Raw genomic sequence first — 25,663 nt, forward strand, 5'->3', positions numbered from 1 at the left:
TAACCTTCCATAAGATATAAACATTTGTATTATAACTGAAAAATTTCAGCTTCAAGTACAGGTCTCTTTTATTCAGCATAAATTACTGTTGAAGTAGAAAACAGATTAACATATTGTGACAAGTTTTAGGTCAATAAATAAAGATGCAGCATCATATATTATTTTGAACCTCCTTCAAGTGACATGATTTTAGGATTCATTTCCTCAAGGGTTAGATATCACACTGTTGTTCTATAGAAATTACATAATATTTCACCATTTTGTCATGATAGTAAATGCCATCACATAATTTTTTGTCTTTATCTCTTGTAGTTTTTGCTGCTGAATTCTTAAGAAACATATGTCAGGTTTAAACAAAAGGGCTGGTTTTCTAAAGTGCAAAGAGATTAGATATGCACTTAAAAGCAGGCAGTGTCAAGTAGTATTTGTAGACTATATCTTGCTTATTTATTTTGTTTCAGTAATTTAAGTTGTACAGTTAAGGGGCAGTTTTTCTAAATGGTTCATTGGACAGTTACCAAGTCTGAATCTTTTAATATTGTGACTGAGATGTTTCATTGTGAAATACTATTTAGTTCAAAGAAATAACTAAAACAAGAAGACTACTCATTTTCACCAAAAACTAGGAGTATGCCTACTTTCAGGCAAATTCTCAACGATACCTTATTTTCTGTAGAAAGCTTCCAAAAGAAAACCCTCAGATATACTTTAGGGCAGTTTCCAGATACTTTGAAAAGGAGGGGTGCCAGTTGAGATTCTTCAGAAAAAAGGGGGGTTGCTAGGACTTTATTTGCCATTTTTTGTCAATTTTACACATGAAAGCCAGCACTCCACAGTATTGTAGAACTGCTTAATTTTGGTCTTGTAATCTGATGCTTTGTAACATTTATCACTTTAAAAATTTGTTAAGCATCTATTAATCTATATTTCTGGAAATAGCTGAAGCCAGGCCTTCAAAATGCCATAAAAAATTTCTGGAAAAAAAAATATGTAAATAGGGTTACCATAGATAATGTGCAAAAACATGATAAATTTTGCAAAAAAGTTAATGAAATTGGTCTAAAAATGTCAAATTTCCTGCAAAATATCTTAAATTTTTATTTCATGCCCTGAAATTGTCAAAACTTCATCCTTGGAAAACCTTTTCTTCATATGGGCATTGCCTCATAGATTTTTAGCTTTTTCACTTTGTAATCCACTTATCATATTTAGCATGGTAAAAAATTGACTTACTTTCACAATGAAATCAAATTGTCATTGTAAAAAAACCTTCTACATTGAAAATATATGAAACAATACAAAATACATTTAGAAGTCCCCTTTTTCTGAAATTGTTTTATCTACAATAGAATCCTCATTTTCAATCACTATGACAACCACCAGTTTCCATTTATGTTATTTTTTATCCCTAGCCAAAACTGTGAAACTAAACTAAACTGTGATTGAATTGTTCAGCATGATAGAATGGACACAGAAAGATCTATTGACAAATGAATGAGTTATGGGTCCTGAAATGGATTTTTTCCCATAATTTTACATTTCAATCTTTGAAAATCCTCTTCTCAGAAACTAAGAGATAAATTGAAATAAAACTTAGCACTTTTTTTGTTTTTGGTTCGTTTTTTTTTTGTTTTTGAATTCTTTATGAAAATCCCTGCCCGATTTCTTCATTCAGATTAACATCTATTATGTTTTGTTAGTTACAGGGATCAAAGGCAAAGGTCTTCAGTTTTCACCCTTTAAACAGAACTTTTTTCTCCTTTAATTTAATTTGAAATATTCTGTTATATATTGTGTCCAAACCCAGTAATATTGTTGGCCTTTTTCAAAACTACCTCATCCTTTATTATTGGAAAAATTGGGAAAATGTGCATCATCCTTTTTAAATTGGGAAATTTTATTCACCGTACAAAACCTTGAATTTGTATTTTTTTTCTTCAAAATAAGAAACTTTCATTAGATAAAACGGTCTTAGATTATATAAGACAAACAGTATCACTGTTTTTGTGTCCATAATTAATTGTAAGTTTGAATGCATAAGTGTGCCAAAAACTAATATTGTGTCCACTTTCATTAAGTGAACAGTGATCAACATGCTGTGGTAATATCATGCTGCATTTTGTGAAGCTCTTTTTCCCTTTTATTTTCACTTTAAGGTATGTGCTTTATTTTGATTAATAGTAACATGTCTACACCATTGTGAGTGCTGCATTTGAATCTCGGAGGGAAAACGTACTAACTATAAAAAAAAAAAAGATGGCCGACACATTTTTTTTTGCTTTTTCATTCTGTTATAAGGGTATAATATAGCCAGTCTGATTTAAATTTTATGTTGTGAATTGTATGATCACTGTGATATGTTTTGTGTTTCAATAAATTATTAAATTGGTTCATATATGGAAACCCAAAACTATTTTTGATTGATAATATGGCAGACCAAAAATGCCCCCTCTGGAGCCTTGAATATCATGGTTATCATCACTTTTGACCAATGAAATAGTCAGTTGTAAGCTCCATCTGTTTTGTTGCCATAGTTAAGCATCATAGGTGTCATGTGATGTCAATGTGAACTTGAAACCGACTGTGTTAGAAAAATGAAAGCAAAGAATGTAGAATTCGACTCTATATTTGACTTGTTGGTAAATGAAAAATTTGGGTAAAGTTAGTTAAATATTTAATGTAAGACTTATTTTTAACTTGGCAAAGTCTGAAATCTAGTCCCCACATATCAAACAGTTGTCTGTTATAAATTGACTGCAACCAAATACAGCTAATGACTTCTTGCAATACTTTTGAAGCTATTTTAAAGGTGAGAGACAAACTGGAGAAAAGAAAAATGACAAGTCTTCAACTAGAAAACTTGGTGATTCAGGAGTTCCAATATCCTAACGATCCATCTTACATGTTAGTGATGCATTGAAATTGATTGGAAAGGTATTGTGTGTGTGGATTAAGATATTCTTGTGATATATATGGTTGAAATTGGAATATATACACATTTTCTTATTGATGCATTGTAACTCGTCTTCTGTCTTCCTTTTTTGCTGAATTCACATATTGCTTCAAGGTTTCACTTTTTTCCCTAATGCAACGTTTCAAATCAAAGTGGAATATCATTGAGCAGTTAGTTTAGGTAATTTTCAAATTTTCTATTAGCTGTGAACAATCAAATACATGCATTATGAATAACAAGAGAATAAGAAAACTGGTGGTAATTTTGTCTTCCCAATCATGTCACAATCTCTTAAAGTTGTGAAAGAAAATTAAAAGAAAATTGGCTTGACATATGGTCAATTCATGACAAATCCTTATTCTGCTTTGATCTCTAGCTAATTGTCAGGGACAAAAAACATAAACCTGCTTTAAACCAACCACAATAGAAGTGGGTATTTGTCCTAAGAGTCTCCACGGATTGGTGACAAATGATTGAATATGGATTTTTATTGCTGTATAATGAAACGACATGTTTAAAAATTGATCATTTAATTAGTGCTTTTCTGTATTGTTACCTGTAGGACAACCATATTGTGACATGGATCTATCAAAGCTACTTAAGGTATTTGTGGCCTTTATTAAGGCCAGGCCAAAATAAATAGTTGTCATTTGTATGTGTTGACTTAGACGTTTTTACTTGGGATGTCTCTAAATATTTAATTGTAATTTCTACTCTTTCCATATTGAGAGTTATATTAATTACGTCTGTAAATGTTTAAATACTGAAATTACCAATGCAATGGATGGAGTCAGCATAGATTTATTTGAATTAATGTAAACAGAAATTATCTGATCTGTAATTTTGTCATTTGTTATGGTAATTTTATGACATAGATGAATTGAGTACTCTACCAGAAATAGAACAAGGATTTTTTTTTGGCATTTTGATAATGCACATCTAAGGTAGACAAAATGCTGTTATCAGCTCAGACATGCAACCATAATTCAAATTTCCTTTTAATGGATTTAATTTTTTTTAGGGGGGGAGGGTGTGGGTGGGTTTGGGGTGGACCTCAGGACCTATTCTAGGGGGAGAGATAACCAAAACCATCTTTTTCTTTGTGCTTACTTCTCCCATTTTTCTTTGACAGAGAGAGGTTTTATAATAGATAACATGGACAAAAATGTCAATTTTGTTATTTTTAATCTAATTAAAATAAGATATCTGCACTTGCTCCTTATTTTCACTTGACAAGTAAACATCAAAATGAAAATAAGTAGCCAGTGTGAATATTTTAATTAATTAGATTGTTTTCAAACAGAATTTACTAAAACTTCTCCTTGTCATTGATGTCTAGATTAGGCCCTTGGGGTTACGATGATTGTTTTTGTGGAAGTAAGTCCCTCCTTTGTTTCATGGTTTTCAATTTTCTTCAGTTTCATTATTATGAGATTAAAAAAGGGAGAAAGCAGAACATGTTATCTTCACTCTAATTGTTAGTTGCAGTATTTATTTAACAGTACATGGGGCTGATTTTGAAGTATAATGTTTCTTCACTTCTTTTTTAAGATGTCTAAAATTTGTTTTCTCTTAAAATGAAAGAAGAATCCAAAACTTGTGTTTGAAACAGTGAAAACTGAATTAAAAAAAATGTGTCTAATAACTCATGTAAAGGGCATATTAAATAACAAATATAAAGGGCATATTAAAGACTCAGTCTCTGTGTCGGTCAGTTTTATTTATTTGTCCTGTCTGTCCCTATCGACCCCCCCTCCCCTCCCCAACAGCCCAATTTCAGGTTTGGTTGAAAGGCTTTTTATTTCCTGTGGATTGGGTTACACGACCCTTGATTGTTGAAACTGAGCGACTTTCATATATTACATTTTCTTTGTGTGTGTTTTTTTTCTTTTCTTTTTTTTTTATCCTTTATGTGTATTTTATGTATTTGATAATTGGCTGTTGATTGATTCATTTGAAATCATTATATGGCCATAAATATGGCATCTTCTTAAGTTTGAAAACAAAAGTTTTATATCTGTTTAAATACCCTACATGTACCTCAAGTGGATTATATATTGCACTCATTTTTCTTAAGGTCTGTTAAATCCAATTTTCTTATCTCATGCATTTTTTGTGCATTGTACTTCCTTGTATCGAAAGAAAAAAACCTAATGTTCAATCAAAATTTATTTATTTTGCAAGACCGCACAACTTTAGCTTGCTGTTCTGTAGACTGGATTTTTTATAGAAAATTAATAGAATAAAGCTCTACTTAATCATGGGATGAATTTAATGGCATTTGACAAGTTGAAGTGTCTACTGTACATTGTAACTATATGGGCTACAATCATTAGGCAACTGAATATTAATTCACCAAATAGCTAAATATGGACGTAATTCACTTCAGATTTCTATTGACGATTGGAATCATGTCTTTGAAATTGACAAACGATCTTGGCTTTTAATGATTTAACTCAACCAATTGATAGAAAAATAAATTAATAAAAAAATGAATTTGTATAGATAACTTTAATCATGATTCATTTAACTATGACAAAAGCTTTGAGAATTGTCAACAGGGTTGGAGAAACATTATAGATTTTTCCCTCCGTTCAATGTATTGGTATGTTTCAATAGAGAAAAGGGACTTTATTGACTATATATACTATGTCACCAATCAAATAATATAAGGGATAATAAAATTAAGCTGGCTAAACTAATTACAAAGTTTGTCACCCAGTATTATTGCCATACGACAGGTTTTTAATTAATCACAGATCATTATTGAGTGACGGGGATTTTAGATTGGGTAATTGTTATAATCTACTGTGAGCTATGTGTCCCGTTATCAAATATTGATTCTGTACTGTCACTGGGATGTTCCAAATGCTGCAACTGTGACAACTGTCCAATTCCTTAGCAACAGTCTTCGGCAAGTGATACTTGTTGAGGGGACTTTATATATTTTTTTCGGGAAATAGGACATGTTGACACCAATTTAAAACTTCATGTGTGACAGTTCTTCAACTTTTACAATGTCTGTGTGAAAATTAAAACTTGCTGAATCGACTAAAAGAAATATTCTTTTGAATACTGGGTGTACTAGTATTTTTTTGGATGATATTATTATGACATCGTCAATTAATGCAACTTTTTTATGATATCTTCAAATAATTTCTCTTTAAGAAGGAAACTGCCAAGAACTTCAGATGTCACCTTATGTGACAAGAAATGATATCTGGTTTAACCCTCCAAGTTGGGATTTGGAAATGGATGTCACCTCTGACCTGAAAGAAAACATGAGTATTCTATTATACATCTGATATTATGGTGAGTAGAACTTTATCCTCTTATTGGGAAGGGGGTTGATATAATGATAATTATCAATATAAAGTCTTAAATTGAGTTTAATTTTTTTTTATCTTATATCAACACTTTCTACTGTTTACTGTTTTGCTCTATTTTTTTTATTATTGTTTTGTGACATTGTTTTTTGACTTGGTTTTGGACATCATTTTAATGGGACTTCCTATTGCAAAGATTATATAGTCTTGCAGTAAAAGGTAATGTACTGGATATTTGAAATCAATTTATTGAGTGTATATATAGTCAATAGTCCTGGAAGAAACCCACCGCATTGGGGATCAATGGTTTTAAAACTTCATTTTCAAAACTATATTTGGGTGCAGTCACAGACAAGTATATATTGCTATGATTAGGAAGATTCTTAATTACTATTGCCATTGCCTTGTCGAAACTAAGAAACAAATAGAGGCCCATCTTTTGACTATCATATGTGAAGTCAGGGTATTAAAAATGCTTGGCTAAGACTTAAATTATTTTATATTTTTACATTTACATGCACTTTACTGAATTATTGTATTAAAGAAAGACAGGCTGACAGGCTAATGTCAGTACATGTAATTAGCTTTAAGTCAAAATGAAATTAAAAAAAAAGCACACACACACAATCAATAAGATTGTCTTTCCTAAACATTCCTTAATTTTTTTTATAATTGGTCTATTTCTTAGGATTAAGTGCAGGAAGGGAAAGAAGGGAAAACAGAAAAAAAGTTGTCTTGCTTTGATATTTGGTTTCTTACTCTTTTATGCAGGGAGCCCTTTGTCTACTGCACTTGTAAGGTGTTCAGCTCTGTTTAATGCAAGTTTTTGCATGATATCCTATCTCTTCTTAAAAGCTTTAAGAATGCTTTAAACTTTGGGATTTTAAAAGACACTGTAGTGGTAAAATTGATGACAGTTTTAAATGGGTTTAGTTGAAAGCCTGTTACATCATACAAATTACTTGGTAAAACAAATTTCAATTACATGTATTTTTGGAAATTATTGGTGAAATTTATAATACAAGCATTTAAATTTTAGGTTAGAGTTAAAAAGGAATTATATATCTGGTTTCCTTAGCTAGCCTATTTAATTTGTTTTGTAGGGTCCCTAACAGGCCTAAGACTATGAATGATTTGACAGAACTTTGGGCAATTCATTTCATTGATGAATGTGCAATTCAAATGTTTCAATATATTGCATTTATATGTTTTCTATTATAAAGTAAGGTTAATTACTGTATAAATCTATGACAGTCTTTTAAAATATCACCCCAAATATTTAGGGCAGAGCTAAGAAGGGATTTGATATCTGGTTTTCTTAGCTAGCCTTTGTAATTTGGTTTGGGGTCTGAAATAGGCCTTTTATCTATAGCTGATGATTGATTTGTAAAACTTGACAGAACTTCTGGCAATGTGCATAATTTGGTGGTTGAATGTGCATGTTTCTAATAAAATGGTTTCCTTGTAAACTCTCATGAAGATGTTTCATTTTCTTCATTAAGATCAGTATAAATCTATGGTGAACATTGTTGTAAAATGTAAAGCTACTAAAATTACCACAGTGACCAGGACCCAGTTTCATAAAAAAATCTTAAGTTGAGATTTTCCTCAAATCTCGACCAATCAGATCACTTGAAATTGAAGATTTGTAGAAAATTTCAAGGATTTGAGAAAAATCTCAATTTGAGATTTTTTTTTTATGAAACCCACACTTGTGACAAACTCTATCAGTTGTTGGTCAGGATCTGTCAAATTCAAATTTTGTCTCTGAGAAAAGTTGCAAAATTTTGACTTGTAACAAAGTTCCTATTTTTAGAATATATTGAATTGGTGTTCATCTTTGTTTTTTTTTTATTCCATACTAATTTTTATTTATTTTGAAAAAAAAGCCAAGTTCGATATTGAAGTAAACGTCTGCTTACAGTTGAAGTTTAATTTAATAATTTAAAAAAGAAGAGAATTTCAAGCACTAGTATGCTTAAAACCTCATGTGCTCGGCAAAATTTTAGCTTATTTGATAAACCAGTTTTATTTGCATATAATGAAGAAAGTTTCATCACCAAAAATGTTAAAGAAAGATACTGATCAAAATTCTGTATAAATGACAACTAAAATTATTAAGGTAAAAACAAGTCATTTATTAACCTTAACTGTATGTTAATTATATTCAAATTTAAAGTTGAACTCAGTCCACTTTATTGAAAACAAGTAATAAACATTCTCAACAAAGTAATTTAAGTAAAGAGTAATTTGCCATCCTGTTTTTGTCTAGTTTACACTGCAATTCCATGTATTGAAAAAATTATCATAGAACTCTCATTAAAAACATTAAGCTGTACCTCAAAATATAAAAAGCCTAAAATGTAGTAATATTTTCATTTAAATGGCAACCTGGGATAATTTGAGATTTTTTCTAAACTGATTTGATAAATTTGAAGTTCTTTCAAAAGGTAGATTGGTAATCATTCCGGGAATATTCTCAGATAATTGAGTAGATAAAATTACCTGCCTCTCAAAAACCAATTTCTTTTTTTTCTTGTCAGTGTAATGACAATAGACAGCCCAATTCATTTAGATGAATATAGCTCCTATTTAGATAATCAGATTTAAAATTGGAATCTTTAAATAATCAATCTATTATAACTCAAATCTCTACTGTAGGATTTGATATTAGGGCCAACAAATAGATATTTTGTGAAAATTGTGACCCATTTTGAAAAACACTGATTTAAAGGAAATTTTGATTAGTAACACCAGGGGCAGATCCAGATATTTTGAAAGGGGTCCAGGCAATTAAATTAGTTGGTATTTTTGAACAAGTTTTGCACAGAACTAAAAAAAAAAATCCAAAAGGGGGTTGGGGCATATCTGGCCCTTACCCAAGGATCAACCTTTGATTACCATAGGGTTGTAAGTTGTTTTATAGTTATCATAACATGTAATACATACCAACTATTTCTGACCAACTGAAACAAATGTTTTATATCCATGTTTTAAAAAAATATTGATTTGTCTCCCTTTATTCAAATGCAGATTTAATATTTTGTATCAAATCATTAAAATTGTACCTCATAGTTGATAAAAAAAAATAATCACATCAGAGCATTCATATTTAAGGCAATCAACAGTATTAAAAAGTTATTAATAAGTGATAATGTAATATTTGAAATCATTCATATATAAGAGTAAGCTCAGATTGATGAACAAGTTTTTTATTCGTCATCTGTGCACCAATTGTTAGAACAATTTAGGTGACATGTGTAAATAGTACAATTAGTGTAGTTAGTAATTAATATCTAAACTTGTTATATATATCTTTATTATATCTTTATTTTCATCACCAGTATGTACAGGTACAGAGGTTTCATGCAATTTAAATGTTCATAATTCTACATTCAAATATGGTATTGGTAGTACTTGTTTAATGTGAAAACACAGTTATTTGATCTTAGTTACAGTCATTTAGGAGTAAAATATGTGCACTATGAAAGTGTAATTGTTTGTGGGGTACCAATTTTCGTGGTTTTGGTAAACCACAAAATTTGGTTCCCAATAAAAAGGAATTTTTTCATTCATTGTATGATATAGTTCTAAAATCGATGAAATCAAGAATGGTCAATTTCCCCTAAATCACCAATATTGGTACCAAGGAATAAAAGTATTTTCATAGTATGTGATTTTCATGATATAATCCATTCATGTGTTCAGCTTTGAGACAATATTAAATTTTCTTTAAGGTATATAAAGACTTCAAAATGTATTGTTTTTGGCATCCCATTTTTTATTTAGATAAAAAACCTTAGTAGAAATAATTTCCTTGTAAACTTCTTTCCCCTTCCTTATCATACAGAGAATGTAAACAAACAAGTGACATCAATGACATCTTCAGTAAAACAACAAGCACATGTGAAGTAACTAAAGTAAATAAACAAGAGGAAAAAGATTGTCTCAGGAAGCAGTTACCAAGACACATGTGGGAGCAATTAAGATTAATAATTTTTATGGATCATTAATTAGATGCATAGTAATGAAAGAAGACAGCTTTAGAAGGCTGAGACTTATGTAGTAGATTTCCTAGGGCTTTATCTGATTTATGTCATTGAGGAGATGAGGACAAGCTGTGTTCCCCCAGGTCCCCCCACACTAGGGTGTCCCCTAAGATAAGTCTGATCAGTTTCAGCAGCTGTTAGCCATTAAGATAAAGTGTCCTGTTACATTTTGGTCATTTTCCAGAGTGCTATGCTGACTGTCATCAGGTCAGGGATCTTTGTCAAGCCTCTGGTCACCAAGGAAACAGTTACTTATCAAGATTTTTAGTGCAGTTTCCAAGGAATTAGATTCTGGGATTACTACTAGCAGGTGAGTGCATGTGTTTTCTTTCTAACTGGGTTTATACTAGCTGTGATCAAAAAGAAAGAAAAAAATTAACTTTTAATAAAATTAATTTGAAAAAAAAACATGTTGCCTTAGTAGGCTGATTTTATTCATTTTTTTACTGAACTTGAATACAAGATAAACAATAACAAATGATTCTTAAACATAGGGATAAATAATTTTGTCCTTTATGTTCTTAGCTTAATAGTTGACAAGTCAATATTTACATATTATTTGTAGGAATAAAAGGAATTAATTAATTTTGGTTTTTCAAATAATAGAACTTTTTTCGTGTCCTTTGTTCTGCTTCCTGTCATGTCAGGAAATCATTTTACAGGGACTTTAATCCTGCTTCTCTGATTCAGTCATGATTGGAGACAATTAAACTAGGTAATTTTCCATGACACTGTTAATTATTCATACTAATTAGATTTTTTCCTTCCCAATTAGTGTTTAGATTCATCAAAAATTTATACATCTACCTTCAAAGACATAGCATTCAAAGATCCTACTGTCTTGTTGGTCAATGGAGAGTCAACCTATCTATTAGTCTCCCGAGAGCTGTTTGGGTAATTTTGTTCAATAAAACAGTAGCCAGACTCTAAATTTTCTCTTTGGTATAGATAATAAAATAGAATTTTATTATATCTAACAACCCCTTCCCGTATAAGACATTTGGGACACTTCTTCACGAAAGCCATATGACTATATATTTCCTTGAAACAACTTCCAGATAGACTTACTTGGACATGCAAGAGTTCTGAATTAATTATTTTGGGGGAAATGTTAAAAATTGTTTGATGTTTAATATCTTTCAATTTACAACTTTTTGGATTTTTTTTCTTCATCAAGAAGAGTAGCTTTGACTTTTTAAATAGTGTGACACACAAGACATTGCTTTTAAACTGGGTGTGTGTTTCTTGTGAAGAAAGAACAGACATCATTTCTGTGATAAAGATAGGAAATTGATAAATAAAAGTAGCCCTGTGTTTAAAAATGTGCTCATCATCATTGATAGATGTCAGAGGCGCAAGCTGACGATCAACCAGTCTAAATTTGGATCACACCGTGCAATCAGGACGTACGACTGAAGACGCAGAACGTTTGTGTGAGGTGACTCTCTAGTGTTTACCAAGAAACCAAGAAGAATCTTCTAAAACGACTTAATTGACGATTAAAACTTGTTGCTGGTATGCGGATAGTTGTTCTACTGGAATGAAGCCACTGGAGGTATGTGACATTTGTTGTCATTTTTTATGTACCTGTTAATGAGGTCAGGTGATAAAAATTTTGATCATTATTCAATATCATTTATCAATTATCTTAATTCTGTAATTGGTTTTTGAAAAATGACAATTTAAATTTCATTTGAATAAAAAAATGGTTTACTAAACTCATAAATTGATAACTTAATGTGATTGTGTCCTTGGTTGACAATGCATCTGTTTAGTAGGATGTTATGAAATGATTCTTGTGTTTTATTATACCGAATACGTAGGAGTGGCTGTATTGATGAGATTTGAGTTTAATCAGTCGGCGTTATAACACATTATTGTTGATTGACTTAAGTTTTTTTCTGAATATATATAAAAATGCAGAATATTTACTGTTTTTTCATACCTAGGCATTTGTAGTGATAACGAAATATGATAATTATTTCATCGGAAAATAAATATTTTCTTTGATTTCAAATAGTTTGGTATTTACCTTTTTAATTTTAATTGTTACAATCTATATTTAATTATTCTTCAAGCAATTCAAATTTATGCATAATTACAGGTATTGTCTATTTCATAATTGGTAACTGCTAGTATCTTCTTTGTGCACAATTGTCATGATTTTCAATTTCCACATTTTATTTGTTATTGACTATCCAATATAGATAAATTCTTTAATTTTGATATTCTTTGATAAAAATAAAATACATGGAATCTGTAAGCAATCAAAGTTCTGTGAAATCTGATATTGCCCATCTCTTTAAAGTTACTGAACTGCTACTGAATTTTCATTAATGGAATTCCTCTTTATATTGGTCATGTGATTTCCATTCACAAGAAACAGATAACACTGCACATCCTCACAGGGGCTCATTAGGGGTAATTAAAAAGTCTAATGGAGTTTTTATGTAGGCAATAATTAACATAATTTTCAAGACCGGCCTGTTGCTTTGTTAATTTTCATTCTGTTAGAGGCAACATGAATGAAGTAGTTAAATACAAATTATGACATCCAATCATTTGCCTGTATTAAAGTTATAGAAAATGATGTGAGAAAGTGAAACTCTGCCTTAAACAAGGAGATAATCCTGTGATTATAATTTGTTTATTTTATCAGCTAGTGTTGAATGGCATTAGAAACAAATAATTTATTTTGAAGACAGGAAGATATCTTTATCTTTAAGCTGTTTACATAAGCCATTGTAGATGTAAAGTATTTGACATTTGAACAAAGTTCTATGCTAAATTGGAGATAACAGTCATTCCATTTTCTGTCTTTAAAAAATTGTCAAAATCATTTAAATTTTACCTTTTTAATGACCATTAACTCCTTGTAAGTTATATATAAGTGTTGGTGAAACCTGTTATAGCCAGAACTCAGAGTTTACTTAATTGTTCCATCATCCTAAATACATTTTATTTTCTGCTTTGGGACAATTTAGCAATGTTCAATCCATTTTCCTATCTCTGACATTTTATAATCTCTCATGATATTTCGTGATATAAGAATTAGGTTATTCTGAATTTCCCTTGGTACACCCCAGCTAGATAACTATATTTAATTTTCCCTGTGGGGAGCCCTGTTAGCACAGTAGCATCCCATCTTTGTATCTTTGACATCCTGTTATCTGTTAGGACATTAAACTTCTGATGTGTTTGGGTACCTGATAGGAAGTATTAGATTACACCATAGGGAAGTTCTGGCTGCCAAAATTATTATTAGAGAAAGTAAAACACATTATAAGAGATATGTTTTAGATAAAACACACATCCTAAAGTTGTGTCACTAAACCTTATTAACTCTTTTGAAGAGTTAGAAACAACTTTGCTTTATGTTTTAATTGTTAGAGACTGTGACTGTCTGTATGTAAAAGTTATGTAATAAAACCAAGAGTGCAAATGCAGCTTGGTAGAGGTTGATGCATCCTCCTAAAGTTCTCAGTAAAACAAGGATGTGTCTAGTAGAAAGTTAGAAATGGTCAGAAATTGTCACACTTGAATACAACTAAATTGAGTGTAGTTAATGCTATCAATAAATGAAGAATATATATACTTGAGGTTTTGCGTAAATTGTAAACTGAATATTTTGAATTAAAGTATGCTTTAGTCAGAAAATCCTAAGACTATTCAGGAGACTGATATGCATCTAGAATTCATCTCGTTCACAGATAATTTGACATTATTGATTTTGATGTTCTTGACCCCATACTGCTGTTGGTGCCAATAAATGATGCAATGCCTGAACTAAATTAAAGTCAGTTTGTCCTTCTAGTTCTATTAAAAATTCATCCTGAAACTCCTTCTCAAATAGAAATACAGATTCTTCCCTTTTTAAAGACAGTTTTCTTCAAAATTAAAGAAAATTCGTAACTTCTATGAGGTCTTGATAGTACCAGTGTCTTCGCACTGATGCCCAGTTTTCAATTTATGTAAGGGCATGTTACTGTTGTGTCCAAATGAGTAGTAGATTGAATGTCCTTCTATAAACTTATGTCAGCAACATTGTATGTCTATAAATGTACACTATTATAAATCATTAATGGATTCAGAATTTCACATGAGGGTGTGCTGTCGTGATTCCTGCTAGACATCAGACAAGTTTGCATGTTTATTCACAGTAAACTTTTTTTAATAAGCAAGGAAGCAGTCTCCATTGCCCGTAAATATGCATTAAATCACTCTAACTAGGTGGCCATGCTAAGAGTTAATTAAAAAGTCCGTTGGTTTTTCTAACAGCCCTAAATGGCATTCGGTAAAGTGTTTAATTCCCTGATATCGTCTCTACAGTGTATTGCTGTAATGGAACGATTATTACCCTTGACGCTTATGTAGCCATTGACTTGTATTAATCACTTATAGAAAAACATTGGCTTCGTTGAGATTGTCATTTAATGTCGAGAAGTGTTTGTCGTATATACACGTAACTTGTCCCCTCATGACAACAATTTTAGCTATTTGAATGCAGTATTGATTTCACGCCTTAACTGGTTGTGACATTTGTGTCCAAGAGTGACATTTTTAATTTCTATCAACCACACATAAGCTCAATTATTATTTAAAATTGTCCTCAGAGTAAAGCGTCTCTGGAGTATTCAGAGTTTCTTCCTCATTTAGCAGGGGCAATTCAATCCATCGGTTTTCGGTTAGATCTTTTCCGGCATTGATTATTTGTTGCGACATTCTTCGTTTTTAACTGTTATTTAAAAGTTTCATATTCAAGCTTTAATATCCCTGGAGACAGTATATACTTCTTTGCATTGTCAGTATGGAGAATAGATTTTACCGAGGGAATTTACACAAATTAATAGTTCAATTACAACTTCGTCATTTGTCATTGCTATGACAGCATCGTTGTAACATTCCATGAAATCTCTTTCTAGTTTCCGAAACCACCAGTTCGTCATTCGTTTGCATCTGTGAAGCGAATTGTTGACAAAAACGAAGCAATTTCCAATGTCATTTTTCAAAACTGACAGTCGTCCCTATAGCTCTTTGAAAGTCATGATAATTTCCCTTCAAAAAAAGATGAATCAATGATATTTTGATGGAGAACTTCAGTGACATTTACATAAGGGAATCTTGAGACATCTATTACTCCATTCAATTAATGATAATTAATTCCAAGTGGATCCTACTAAGCAGTGCATCATTTATAAGGATTTGAAAGTGCCTTTGTATCTCTTCCGGTGTGATTTTGTGGGAAAAAATACATATGGGAGCAAGGTGACGCTTGATACTTGTTGCTTTATAATAATTTGTGTATTTTTTTTTGGTGTTTTTGGTGGCTGTTAACTTTTTTGATAGAAATAGTTCAAAAGTTGGTAAATTTGTCATTTTATTTTAAGAAAAATCTTTCAGTTATGCAGGTCTTTGCTCAGATGAGTTGGCTATGTTATAAGCCAAATGAAAGAAAAGGGAATAATTGGAAAGTATCTGTAACTTTTCAGAAATTTAGGTTTACTAAATCTCTTGTATTTATCAATGTGAGAGTCACGAAAGTACTGAGTCTAGATTTATGATTTTGGCCTGTCTGTAGCTCCCATTTTAACCAATAAGATTGGTTTGATATTGAGGGAAATCTATATTTATGATTTTTTTAAAACCAGGCCCTGATTTTTAAGGTAATGTTTGTTGATGGTTTGAATAGTTCAATGATTGCTCTATCATCTCCAAAATTTTTGACAAAAAATTTTTTTGAGTTGGAAGATGGAACCAATTTTCATTTATTGGCACCTAAAAATAAACTATAATGGTTTTCTTCATATGAGATAAAATCAGTCAAGTCTAAGTTCTAAGTGCTTGCCAGTGTCTGCAATCATTGTTATAAAAAAATGACAGAATTAAGCGTTTTTAACAGACTTAATGCTCACATAAACTCACATAACACAATTTGACATTTTCAAGAACTGAAAAAAAAACTGTAAATTGTAATTTTGCACACACATTCACAAATAACAAAACTTGACATCTTCAAGAGGTAAATCGTCTTCTATTTTCAAACAACATATGGTAAAGCTCTCTATCAGCAAATATTGCATCGGAAGCACATAGTTGCTAATTCACTGTCATGCGACTCGCATCTTTGAGAACGCCACAGATGATAGAAAAATTAGTTTTCCAAAACAATAAGTGCAAGGTTGATGAAAGATGTTGCAGTCATTGAGTCAATTGTAAGACGATTAGCAATGATGAATCTTTCCGCCATTATGTCCTCAAGATTCTCTAAGCACCGTTCTTAAAGAAACGGAACTTGACAATTATATAGTTATTGACATTGTCATCATATAATACTACATACTGCTTGTTTGAGCCTCTTGACGTCGTCAAACTCTCATCGAAAGGTCCTTTTTATTATGACACCAGTCTTTGATGCCTCAGGAAATAATTAAGTACAAATCACATAAAACATTTTGGTAAATTATTCGTTGTCTTTGATGGTTGATGTCATCCTTAAAGGATACTCAAAACCTCATTCACGTTGACTGTCAACAATATCGTCAAATGATTTGAGATCACTTATGAAGATGGAGGAATCTTTTCTTCACACGGCTGTTGTGATATTGTATTATATTGCTGAATTAAAAGAGTTACAAGCAATTATTTGAACCAGATGCTGATTTCCCTTCTTGAAAAAATATTTGGTATTTACATGTATTTTATTAGAAAAGTATTCTTGTAAGTAAATTTTGTCATTTAAATGTTTGAGTAAAACCATGAAACAATGAATAAGTTTTAAGCTTTTTATGAAATATGTTTTGTTAATTGGTAAAACATGGTAAAACTGCTTTAGCTTTTCTTACTTAATTACAAACTATTAAATAAAGCCTTTAAAAAAGGTGGTTACATCCCAACTCTGTAATAATCTGCATGAAAGGAAATTACAGTAACAATTCAAATACAAGAATTCAGAATTCTTGCAACATGACAAAATACTAAGACAAAAATATTTTAAAAGGTGTTATCCCAATTCTTCGCTAACATTCATGAATGAAAATTAAATAGAATAAGCAAATCATATTTTAGCAAGTCCCAGCTTCTTTATTGGAAGATTTAAAAGAAGTCATAAAATTTAATAAATATTTGATTAATTGATTATTTTCAAAGGTTTTTCTATTATTCAGTATCTGTTTCATCAATAGTGCAAACCTTAATTGATTGGATTTGATTTATTGCTTATTCTCTTAAGTTACAGAACCAAGAAGTTTAGAGGGTATGCACTGTAAACAATATGGCAAGGAATGCAACTGTTTTAAATTAATGGGACTTAGGCTATAATGTTTCTAGAGCATAGATTTCCCAGCATGGGGATGCAATACATGTGTGAAGTAATTTGATGCGGATGATTAACTTTTCACATCTTTTGGACAGCTATCTCTTTCATTTTGAAGAAGCTGTCTGCCAAAAGTTTGATTCTCATCTGTGTCTGGGATACATTGAAAGGACATATTGGGTCATCAGTTAATCTGAAATATTGAAAATTTGATCTTTTTAAAATTCATGTATTAAGGCAGAAGTATACATGTATCTGTTGAATCTTAATAACAGTTGACTCTGATTTTGAAAACTTTGAAATATTGGATTTTGCATCTTGAAAAATAAAAAGGAAGTTTAAGAAACTGATTGAATAACTATGTTGGAGGGAAAGAAGTTTAATCCACTGGTTTCCTCTTCTCTTCTGGACTATACGAAAATGGACCAGTACAAACGGGTGATGAACTTCGTCAATCTTTCCAACTCTCTGACTCAAAGACTCTGTTTTCAGGCTATAAGGTGTACCACCCCTAGCTGTGGATGTGAGTGCTTCACCCCAGGGAAAGATAATCTTAGAAGCTGTGAATCTTGCAAGCACGGCTGGGTATCCCACGGTAAGTCAGACCTTTCTACTTTTACAAGTTAAAGTTATATACTTGCATGTTGCTGTTGTCGATTGTTTAAACCTTACTTATAAAATTTTTCATTGTATTTGATATTGATTAAAAACTGATTTTTTCACTCGTAGTATATTCATTAGTACCCCTCTTGTAGAATAAGGCTTTGGAACCAGAGAATTTTGGATCACTGATGCAAACAAAATCTTTGAAATTTTAGTAGTATTTTGAAATCACAAAGTGCAGGGATAAACATCTTTGCATTTTGAAGTACTGGTAAATTATGGGGAACAGAAACACTTCTATTTGGGGAAAGCATTATAAATATTTTCTGTTTAAAAGGTGATAAGAGCTACAGGATCTTTCTCACTGTTCCATTACTAATAATTTAAATCACTTGTTATATAGTAAATTGTAAGAAATTCTGTTTCATGGACTTTATACAAGATGAATGAATGATTGCAATTTGTAAAATATTTTGTTACGTAACTTAAAATTTAATGTCTTCTATCATTAAGGGGAAGTTAGATTTTGAAATAAGGTAAAATTTGGTGAGAAATATTCTTATGATATTATAATAAAAGCATTTGTCAATTTTTGCCTGTAATCCAACTTATTGATCAGTTGAATTAGGTTGCCAAGTACCATATAGCAGGTTATATTACCGGTTGTAAAATTTGACGATTTTGAGGCAAAATAGTGTGCCAAAAATTTTGGCTTTTCTAATTTTGTCGGTTGCAGATGGTGCACTATGTATTTGAGCTTAGAGTTAATATTTTGCATAATATATTTTTGCATTTTTAGACAGACTGCTTAAGTTCACCAAATTTAGCACCCTGCGAAAATTACCAGTGATATGGTACTTTGCAGCTGCTAGTTTATGAAAACCTATGAATGCATTTTTTTTTCATAATTCGAATTGAATTTTTAATGGTTAAGGAAAAGTATGCCTTGTGGCTGTTGTTAATAGTTGATGTAGGACTATGGCATCTCAACTCTTGACAAAATAGGACCAAAAAAAAAAGAATCAATGTAGCCATTAAGCTTTAAAAAAATTTTCTGTGTTTCCTCAAACCTTACCGGCCCATATTTTTTGTGTCTATTCTTAAGCCAGTTTTTGACAAGCACTATTGAAGTCCAAATGTGTCTCCAAAACAAACCAGTCAATAACTTGGAAATTTGCCTACCTACTGAAACTAGCTTTTTAGAGTTTGTTTGCCGAAGAACAGGTATTTCTTTCTTTGCCTTACATGTATTTAAAAAAGAAAAAAATAGTTCATATTAAAAAAAAAGAAAATATCAATTTCTACATATTTTGGCCATTATTTATTTTCTTAAACTGTAAATGTACTTTCATTCATGGTTACCAATTTTTGTGGTTCAGGGAACAAATGTTAAGCAAAATGTAAGTTTGTGGATTCTTGAATTCATGGCTTTGACAATTCCACCTTACAAATGTATTGGAAATTTTCTGTTCGTTGGGAACAAAATTTAATAAATTCATGAAAACCACGAAAATTATCATCCCACGAAACAAGGACTGGTCAAAATGAATATGGTGCAATAGTGACGCTACATGTTGTACAGCAAAAAATGATTAGTTTACTATCTCAGACAGATAAGCAGGTTTTTATCGTACATGTATCCACAAAATAATATTTTTATGTTTGAACATAATATTGGCATATGTAAAAGACATAGGACACATATTGCATTACATGATATTAGTGACCTTGATCATGCTGAATAGTTGCAGGTAGACAGAAGGTGCTAATTGTTTGATGTGTTTTCATTTCATTTTTGTGCAATATGGGCAGGTATTATTTTTGAACTGGTGCTGGCGAACAGAAAAGCATTTAAATTTATTGGTAATAACATAAAGGCATATTTGTCAATGAAAATGCTTTGTAGATAAGTTTCTGAGTCAAAACTTGATCAGTGCTTGGAAACAGGCCATTATTTTGTAAGAAAACTCTTTTGCATAATTTTGAAATTTGAGTATTGCTGTGCCATCTTTCTTTGAAGACAAGAGGCTTAGCATGAAAAGATCATTTAACACTTCTTTCAAAAAGTTTGCTGATGCAAAATAAGTTCATATCACTGAGACACGTATGATTGCAATACTTAGATTTTTTAAAGAAAATATTTAATAGGGATAGATCATTGTGCTCATGTGAAATACATGTGTATGGGGGAATGTTAACAATGGTGTAGATCTAGAAAGTAATATGAACTATCAGCTGAGATTTTCAGTGATGAAACTGGTGGGGTGGGTTTCAAATCCCCTTCTTCTGTTGGAAAAGGGCAAAAATAAGTAAATAATAGCCTAAAATCTCCCTCTCCCTTTTTTGTAACCCTTCCTAAATCCTTTAATCTGTGCCTGTTTTTTTGTGACTTACGTCATGTGTCCACTTAATTTTCGTTATGTTAATGGTGGTATGACTGCAGTTAATCAACCTTTTTCTTTTTTTCTTTCTATCTGCATTCATTTGTATAGTTGGCATTAGCAAATGCCTTGTAATGTATTAAATGATTGAAGTATAGATAGAATTATACTCAGTGCTTGAAACAAAATTTGTGACTTAAAGTTTACAATCCAGACTTTGATTTTTGTGAGTTTTTGATGTATTATATGATGCTGTAATCAATGCATTTCATATGTACAAACCTATTTTAAACTTTATTGTTAGTAAAGTCACATTGTTTTTTACTCTAGTTACATCACTATCACATAAAATTCTACATCATTTTCCCAAAATATGTTTTCTGTATTAGTCACACATTTAAGTTCAAGAAATATCAGAAATTCTTTACGACTTGACAATTATGATATAGTCTTTGATGGCATATAGAAAACATCTTCATGATCAGATTTATAAGATTCTATGGACTTTTTATACTTGAAGATAATTAGAATTCCAGGTGTCTTCCTCTGTCAGCTGTTTACTGCTGAGGATGGCGAAAAAAAAATTACACTTAGCTGCCAGGACAAGATAAATGCTAATTTGCATGATGTCAAAAACATTTGTGAGAGGATGTAACTGTTCTTTTCTTCCCATTTGTTCGCCATCTCAATTTTTAAGTTCTTGCCACAAAGTTTTTGGTTAGGGCATTAAGTTTTATCCTTTTCTATCCGCTTTAAATCTTATCCATTGCAGATTTTGAGCTGATTTTTGGTATGAAAATGAGTCCTTTTTTTCTGTCACAATTTTTATCCAGACATTTTCTTTATAAAGTTTTTTTTATTACTTATTGTGTTTAAAGTTTGCTAGAATTGTCTATTTGCTATGTTAGTCACCATCACTTGCATTATATTTCAGCTAAATATATCTTCATAATTAAAGTTACTATTGCTTTACAACTCGGAACACAGTCTCTGACATGGAAAACAAAGAATACAAAACCAGTTAGTAAAATACACTTTGTTTACAAAAAGCTGCCTTGCCATTTCATCAGACATTGGGCAACTTCACAAGTCTTGATAACTTGGCTTTTCCTTTTGTTAGCTGAACTTAAAAACAAAACAAAGTATTCACCTTAAAATAAGAAAAACAAGTAATAAAAAGCACCTACCAGTGGGACAAGACAGCAAAAAACCATTAAAAATTGTAACATAAAAAAATAAATAAATTCTTTAGCAAAAAAACGGAAGAATAATTGCTAAATTATTTAAACAAACAGACAATTTGTACAATGTCTCCCAGTGATATCTGCTGAGGAATTGATAACTACAAATAATAGAGTCCTATGCTACAGAATTAGCTATTAAACTAATCCAGTTAGGATGAGCTAATATTATTTTAATGCTAGGAGATTCAGTAAAATAGTTTGCTATTATTGTATTAGATCAATGTAAGAGATGGCAAATCTCCCAGAGGAAGTTCCATTGAATAAAGATCAATTGTCTTATTAGGCTATGATAGCGATTCTCTGTCACTTTGGATGTCAATGGCATGTAGGATTAGGAAAGGAGATTTGTTTATAAATTTATCAAATCAAATCAAATTCCAAAAATTTCTACTTGGTTTATTTAACTTTTTCAAGGTTGGTTCAACAAAGGTGAAAATTGGTGTGTGGGTTTAAACTTATATAAATTTATTCATGATTGACTAAGGGGGTATGCAGTGATGGGGGTTAGAGGGGGTCATGCACCATTTTTCACATTCTAGTTGAAAATGTGCTATAAGGATCATTTTCTTAGAAAGATTGTTAAAGAATAGCCTATTGAAATACTGAATATTCAGAATGATCCATTCTCATAATTCCATTCCCAATCACTGTGTATATAACGTCCTTGACAATCCTTTGGGGTCTTGCATGGATGGAGTAATTACCTCTACTGAAAAATTTCGATTTTTCTCTACAGCCATTTCAGTTATAATGCAAAATGTTTTCTGTGAAAAACTCTTCTTTTCTGATCGTTGAAATGCTAGATCTAGTTTGAATTTAAAGTCTAAGAATAAGGCATTTATGGTGCATTCAGTGATCCACACAATCACTGAAACAGTAATGGTGCATTCAATGAAAACAAAATGCTGAAAAATTTGAAAATACAAAGGAATTCAATTTTTGAAAGAGAAGTTGAATCATATGTCAGAAACATACTTTTGCAGTAAAGTTATATTGTTTTAAAAAAATATATAAAAGGGGCAACAAATAATTAGTTCATCTCAAAGGAAAAAGTTACGTCACCGAATTCAAGATAGTGAGTGTAATGTCTAAAACAAAGACACTTTAAAAAATAAAATGTTCTTTTATCAGGCGAGCAACTGTCTTAGGAATTTGACAAAGGCTTCATGAAGCAATGGTTAATCAACAATGATATGTCTTTTACTAAATTATTGTATGATATTATCATTACATTTTAAAAGTTGCATGTTTTCAGTCTATTTTCAATAAAAATGAGTCGACTATCAACTCCTGGGTTTAATGTCATTATCGAGACCACAACAGAGAAATGTCTAGAAAGACATTAGGGATTTTATTATACAACATATTTATTGATAATTGAATTTTTACTGCAAGCATTTTTCTATTTTCTTCCAAAACTGGGATCCACGATTATGATACAACATTAATTTTTCTGATCAATTACTTTTATGGCTTTGACTACACAGAGAAAATGTGACAGTTTTTAACTTAAGCAACACCTTAAATATCAAAGTCTTTTGATGATCTGTTTTAATAATAGGGTAATTACGTTAATTTTTCTAATCTTTGTCATTTCTGTGATGAAGTAAAAACAGCTGAGGGACCATTACCAGCATTTATCACCATTATTACTTAAGCTAACTTCCTGTCAAAAACATATTCATAATTTTTTTGTGAGGTTGTAAAATATCTTGGCATGACAGTAGCAGTTGAAGTGAAAAGATATGTCACAACATGCTTTTATGGACAGTAAACAGTAGCTGATCTAGAGATTTAAAAAATTGGAGCCCCAAACCAGGGTTAAAAATTATGTGTAAAAAAATTCGTATCATATTCTCTTGTATTTATAGTACCATGCTTGATGATAATTTTCTGTGATTGTTTTTTGAAGTATATTGCTTTCAAGGCATTTTCAATGTTTTAACATGAAAAATATTTCATTTTAAAAAAAAATCTCTCAGGGGGCCTGGTTGCCTGGATCTGCATCTGGTAAAATTTTATAAAAACTTGTGTGATAGTATAAGAAAAAATAACATTACTGAAGTGTCAAATTGAGGGCAATACATGGGCAATACTATGAAAAATTTCAAAGAACAAGTTCCATGTAACACAGAAGCATGCAGCAGTGAACCTTGAGATTGGAGACTTGCTGCTACTGAACACAGTTTTTGTGTCTCTTTCTGATTCCTTAAACACTCAGAAATTTAGTTTTTGTTTAGTGTCAAAATGAGGACATTTACACCAAATGGAGAATTTACTTTACTTCTGGTAGTCATGCATTACAGTTATTCAAATATGAAAAAAGACACTTGGAAAAATTCTAGCCAATGCTTATGTTTGAAACCATAAGACATTATTTTCCACAATTCACAAAATACAAACTTTAATGTCAATAATTTTATTTAACTGCTAACATCAAAGATTTTCTTGTTTTCCTGTCATCAGACTGCAGAATTTTCTAGGAAAAAAATATTGACACTTTTTAGGGTAAATCTTTTAAGTGCTATGGGAACTTTATTCAAGTAGTTAACAAGATCCAATATTTCAATAATTGTTTGAGGACAATAATAGGTCCAAAGTTCTATTGAGAGCTTTGTTTCCTGTCACACAAGTTAAAAGAGTCATTTATCGACCATTCTTGACAAAAAGCAAAAGCTGTTGAAAAACTCTTGTTTCTGAGGACACAATGCTTCACAATACTTAAACATTGCGACATTTAAATATAGCTCATATATTGACTGCTGAAATGGATTTGCACAAAACTGTTTTCAATTTGATCAATTGTTGTTTCTTAGTTCTTTATTTTTTTTTCTAAAAAAAAAATCTTTTGACAAGGGAAGGACATTATCTATTGAAAATGAAGCGCTTAATGATTTTGAATTAAGTTAGATTACATAATGCCAATTTTAAATATTTAGCATGTGACTTAGATTAAGGAAACTTTTTGAGGAACGTCTTTCAAAAGCATGAATGAAGCTTTTTAGTCTGTTTTTGTTTTTATTAAGAGACACGTGTTTTTCATTGTAATGTTGTTATTTCCCACCAGCCTTTGCTGTGACAGACAAAGGAATTTGTTCCATGTCATATCAATTTAATTTATGAAATGTGAATTTTTTTTGGTGCAGTGACCCCAATATCTAAAATCATGCCTTGATATTGAAGTTTATGCAGTGGCATGTCTTATTTGTCAAATTAAAATGAAGATGAATGGGGTGGATTTTACTGTTTATGCAGGGGTGTTGAGGGCATGTAACCTCCTTAAAGTTGACGAAACATGACTTATGAATGAAAAATTGGGAAAAAAGCAATATGCAAAACTTGAGTGAACACCCATCCTTTTATTTGGTGGGGCAAACAATTTTCGCATTGCTTTGCTCTGTTTCCTCCCTCTAACTTCAAATCCTGATAAAGTGCACTTGTAGTCTTGAAGTTAAAGCTTTGTCTTTAAAAAAAAACCTTGCATGTTAAGTGTCAAGTATAAAATTTTTGACAAAAAAATATGATTGACATTTATAGGGGAAATATGTTTTGAGTGTAACAGAACTCAAATTCAAGTACTGATAAGTGCATTCATAGCACTTTCTCTGAAGGACATTTTAAGACCTATTTGTCACTTGTTGAAATAAAAAAAAGTTTAATATGCTAATTAAGTAGATCATAAATGCAAAATACTTGTGTTAAAAACATTAAAAGCTTAATATTTCTAGGAAGGCTCTCACTAACACCAAATCCATCAGTGATGATTTTTTAGGGCCTTTCACATATCATTTTGCA

At 31.0% G+C, this 25,663-nt stretch overlaps 1 protein-coding gene across 3 annotated transcripts in view; it reads left to right on the top strand.

Annotated features, from left to right (window-relative positions):
• Nucleotides 1-25,663, top strand: part of LOC148620833 (zinc finger protein basonuclin-2-like) — a 59,866-nt gene that overhangs the window by 3,011 nt on the left and 31,192 nt on the right. Inside the window, exons 1-5 of one of the 3 annotated variants that reach the window (XM_088574671.1) lie at nt 1,310-2,934; nt 6,122-6,265; nt 10,513-10,638; nt 11,672-11,883; nt 18,133-18,235. In XM_088574671.1, coding sequence (XP_088430797.1) covers nt 11,869-11,883; nt 18,133-18,235 — 118 coding nt within the window. In that variant the 5' untranslated portion in view covers nt 1,310-2,934; nt 6,122-6,265; nt 10,513-10,638; nt 11,672-11,868. Of the gene's footprint in view, nt 1-1,309; nt 2,935-6,121; nt 6,266-10,512; nt 10,639-11,671; nt 11,884-17,648; nt 18,236-25,663 lie in introns of those variants that run through there. The other 2 variants (XM_088574673.1, XM_088574670.1) reach the window with 2 other exon arrangements.

The sequence above is a fragment of the Perna viridis genome, chromosome 3, assembly GCF_037379345.1.
Source record: "Perna viridis isolate PV_CMFRI_1.1 ecotype Kerala chromosome 3, ASM3737934v1, whole genome shotgun sequence".
Classification (NCBI taxonomy): domain Eukaryota; kingdom Metazoa; phylum Mollusca; class Bivalvia; order Mytilida; family Mytilidae; genus Perna; species Perna viridis.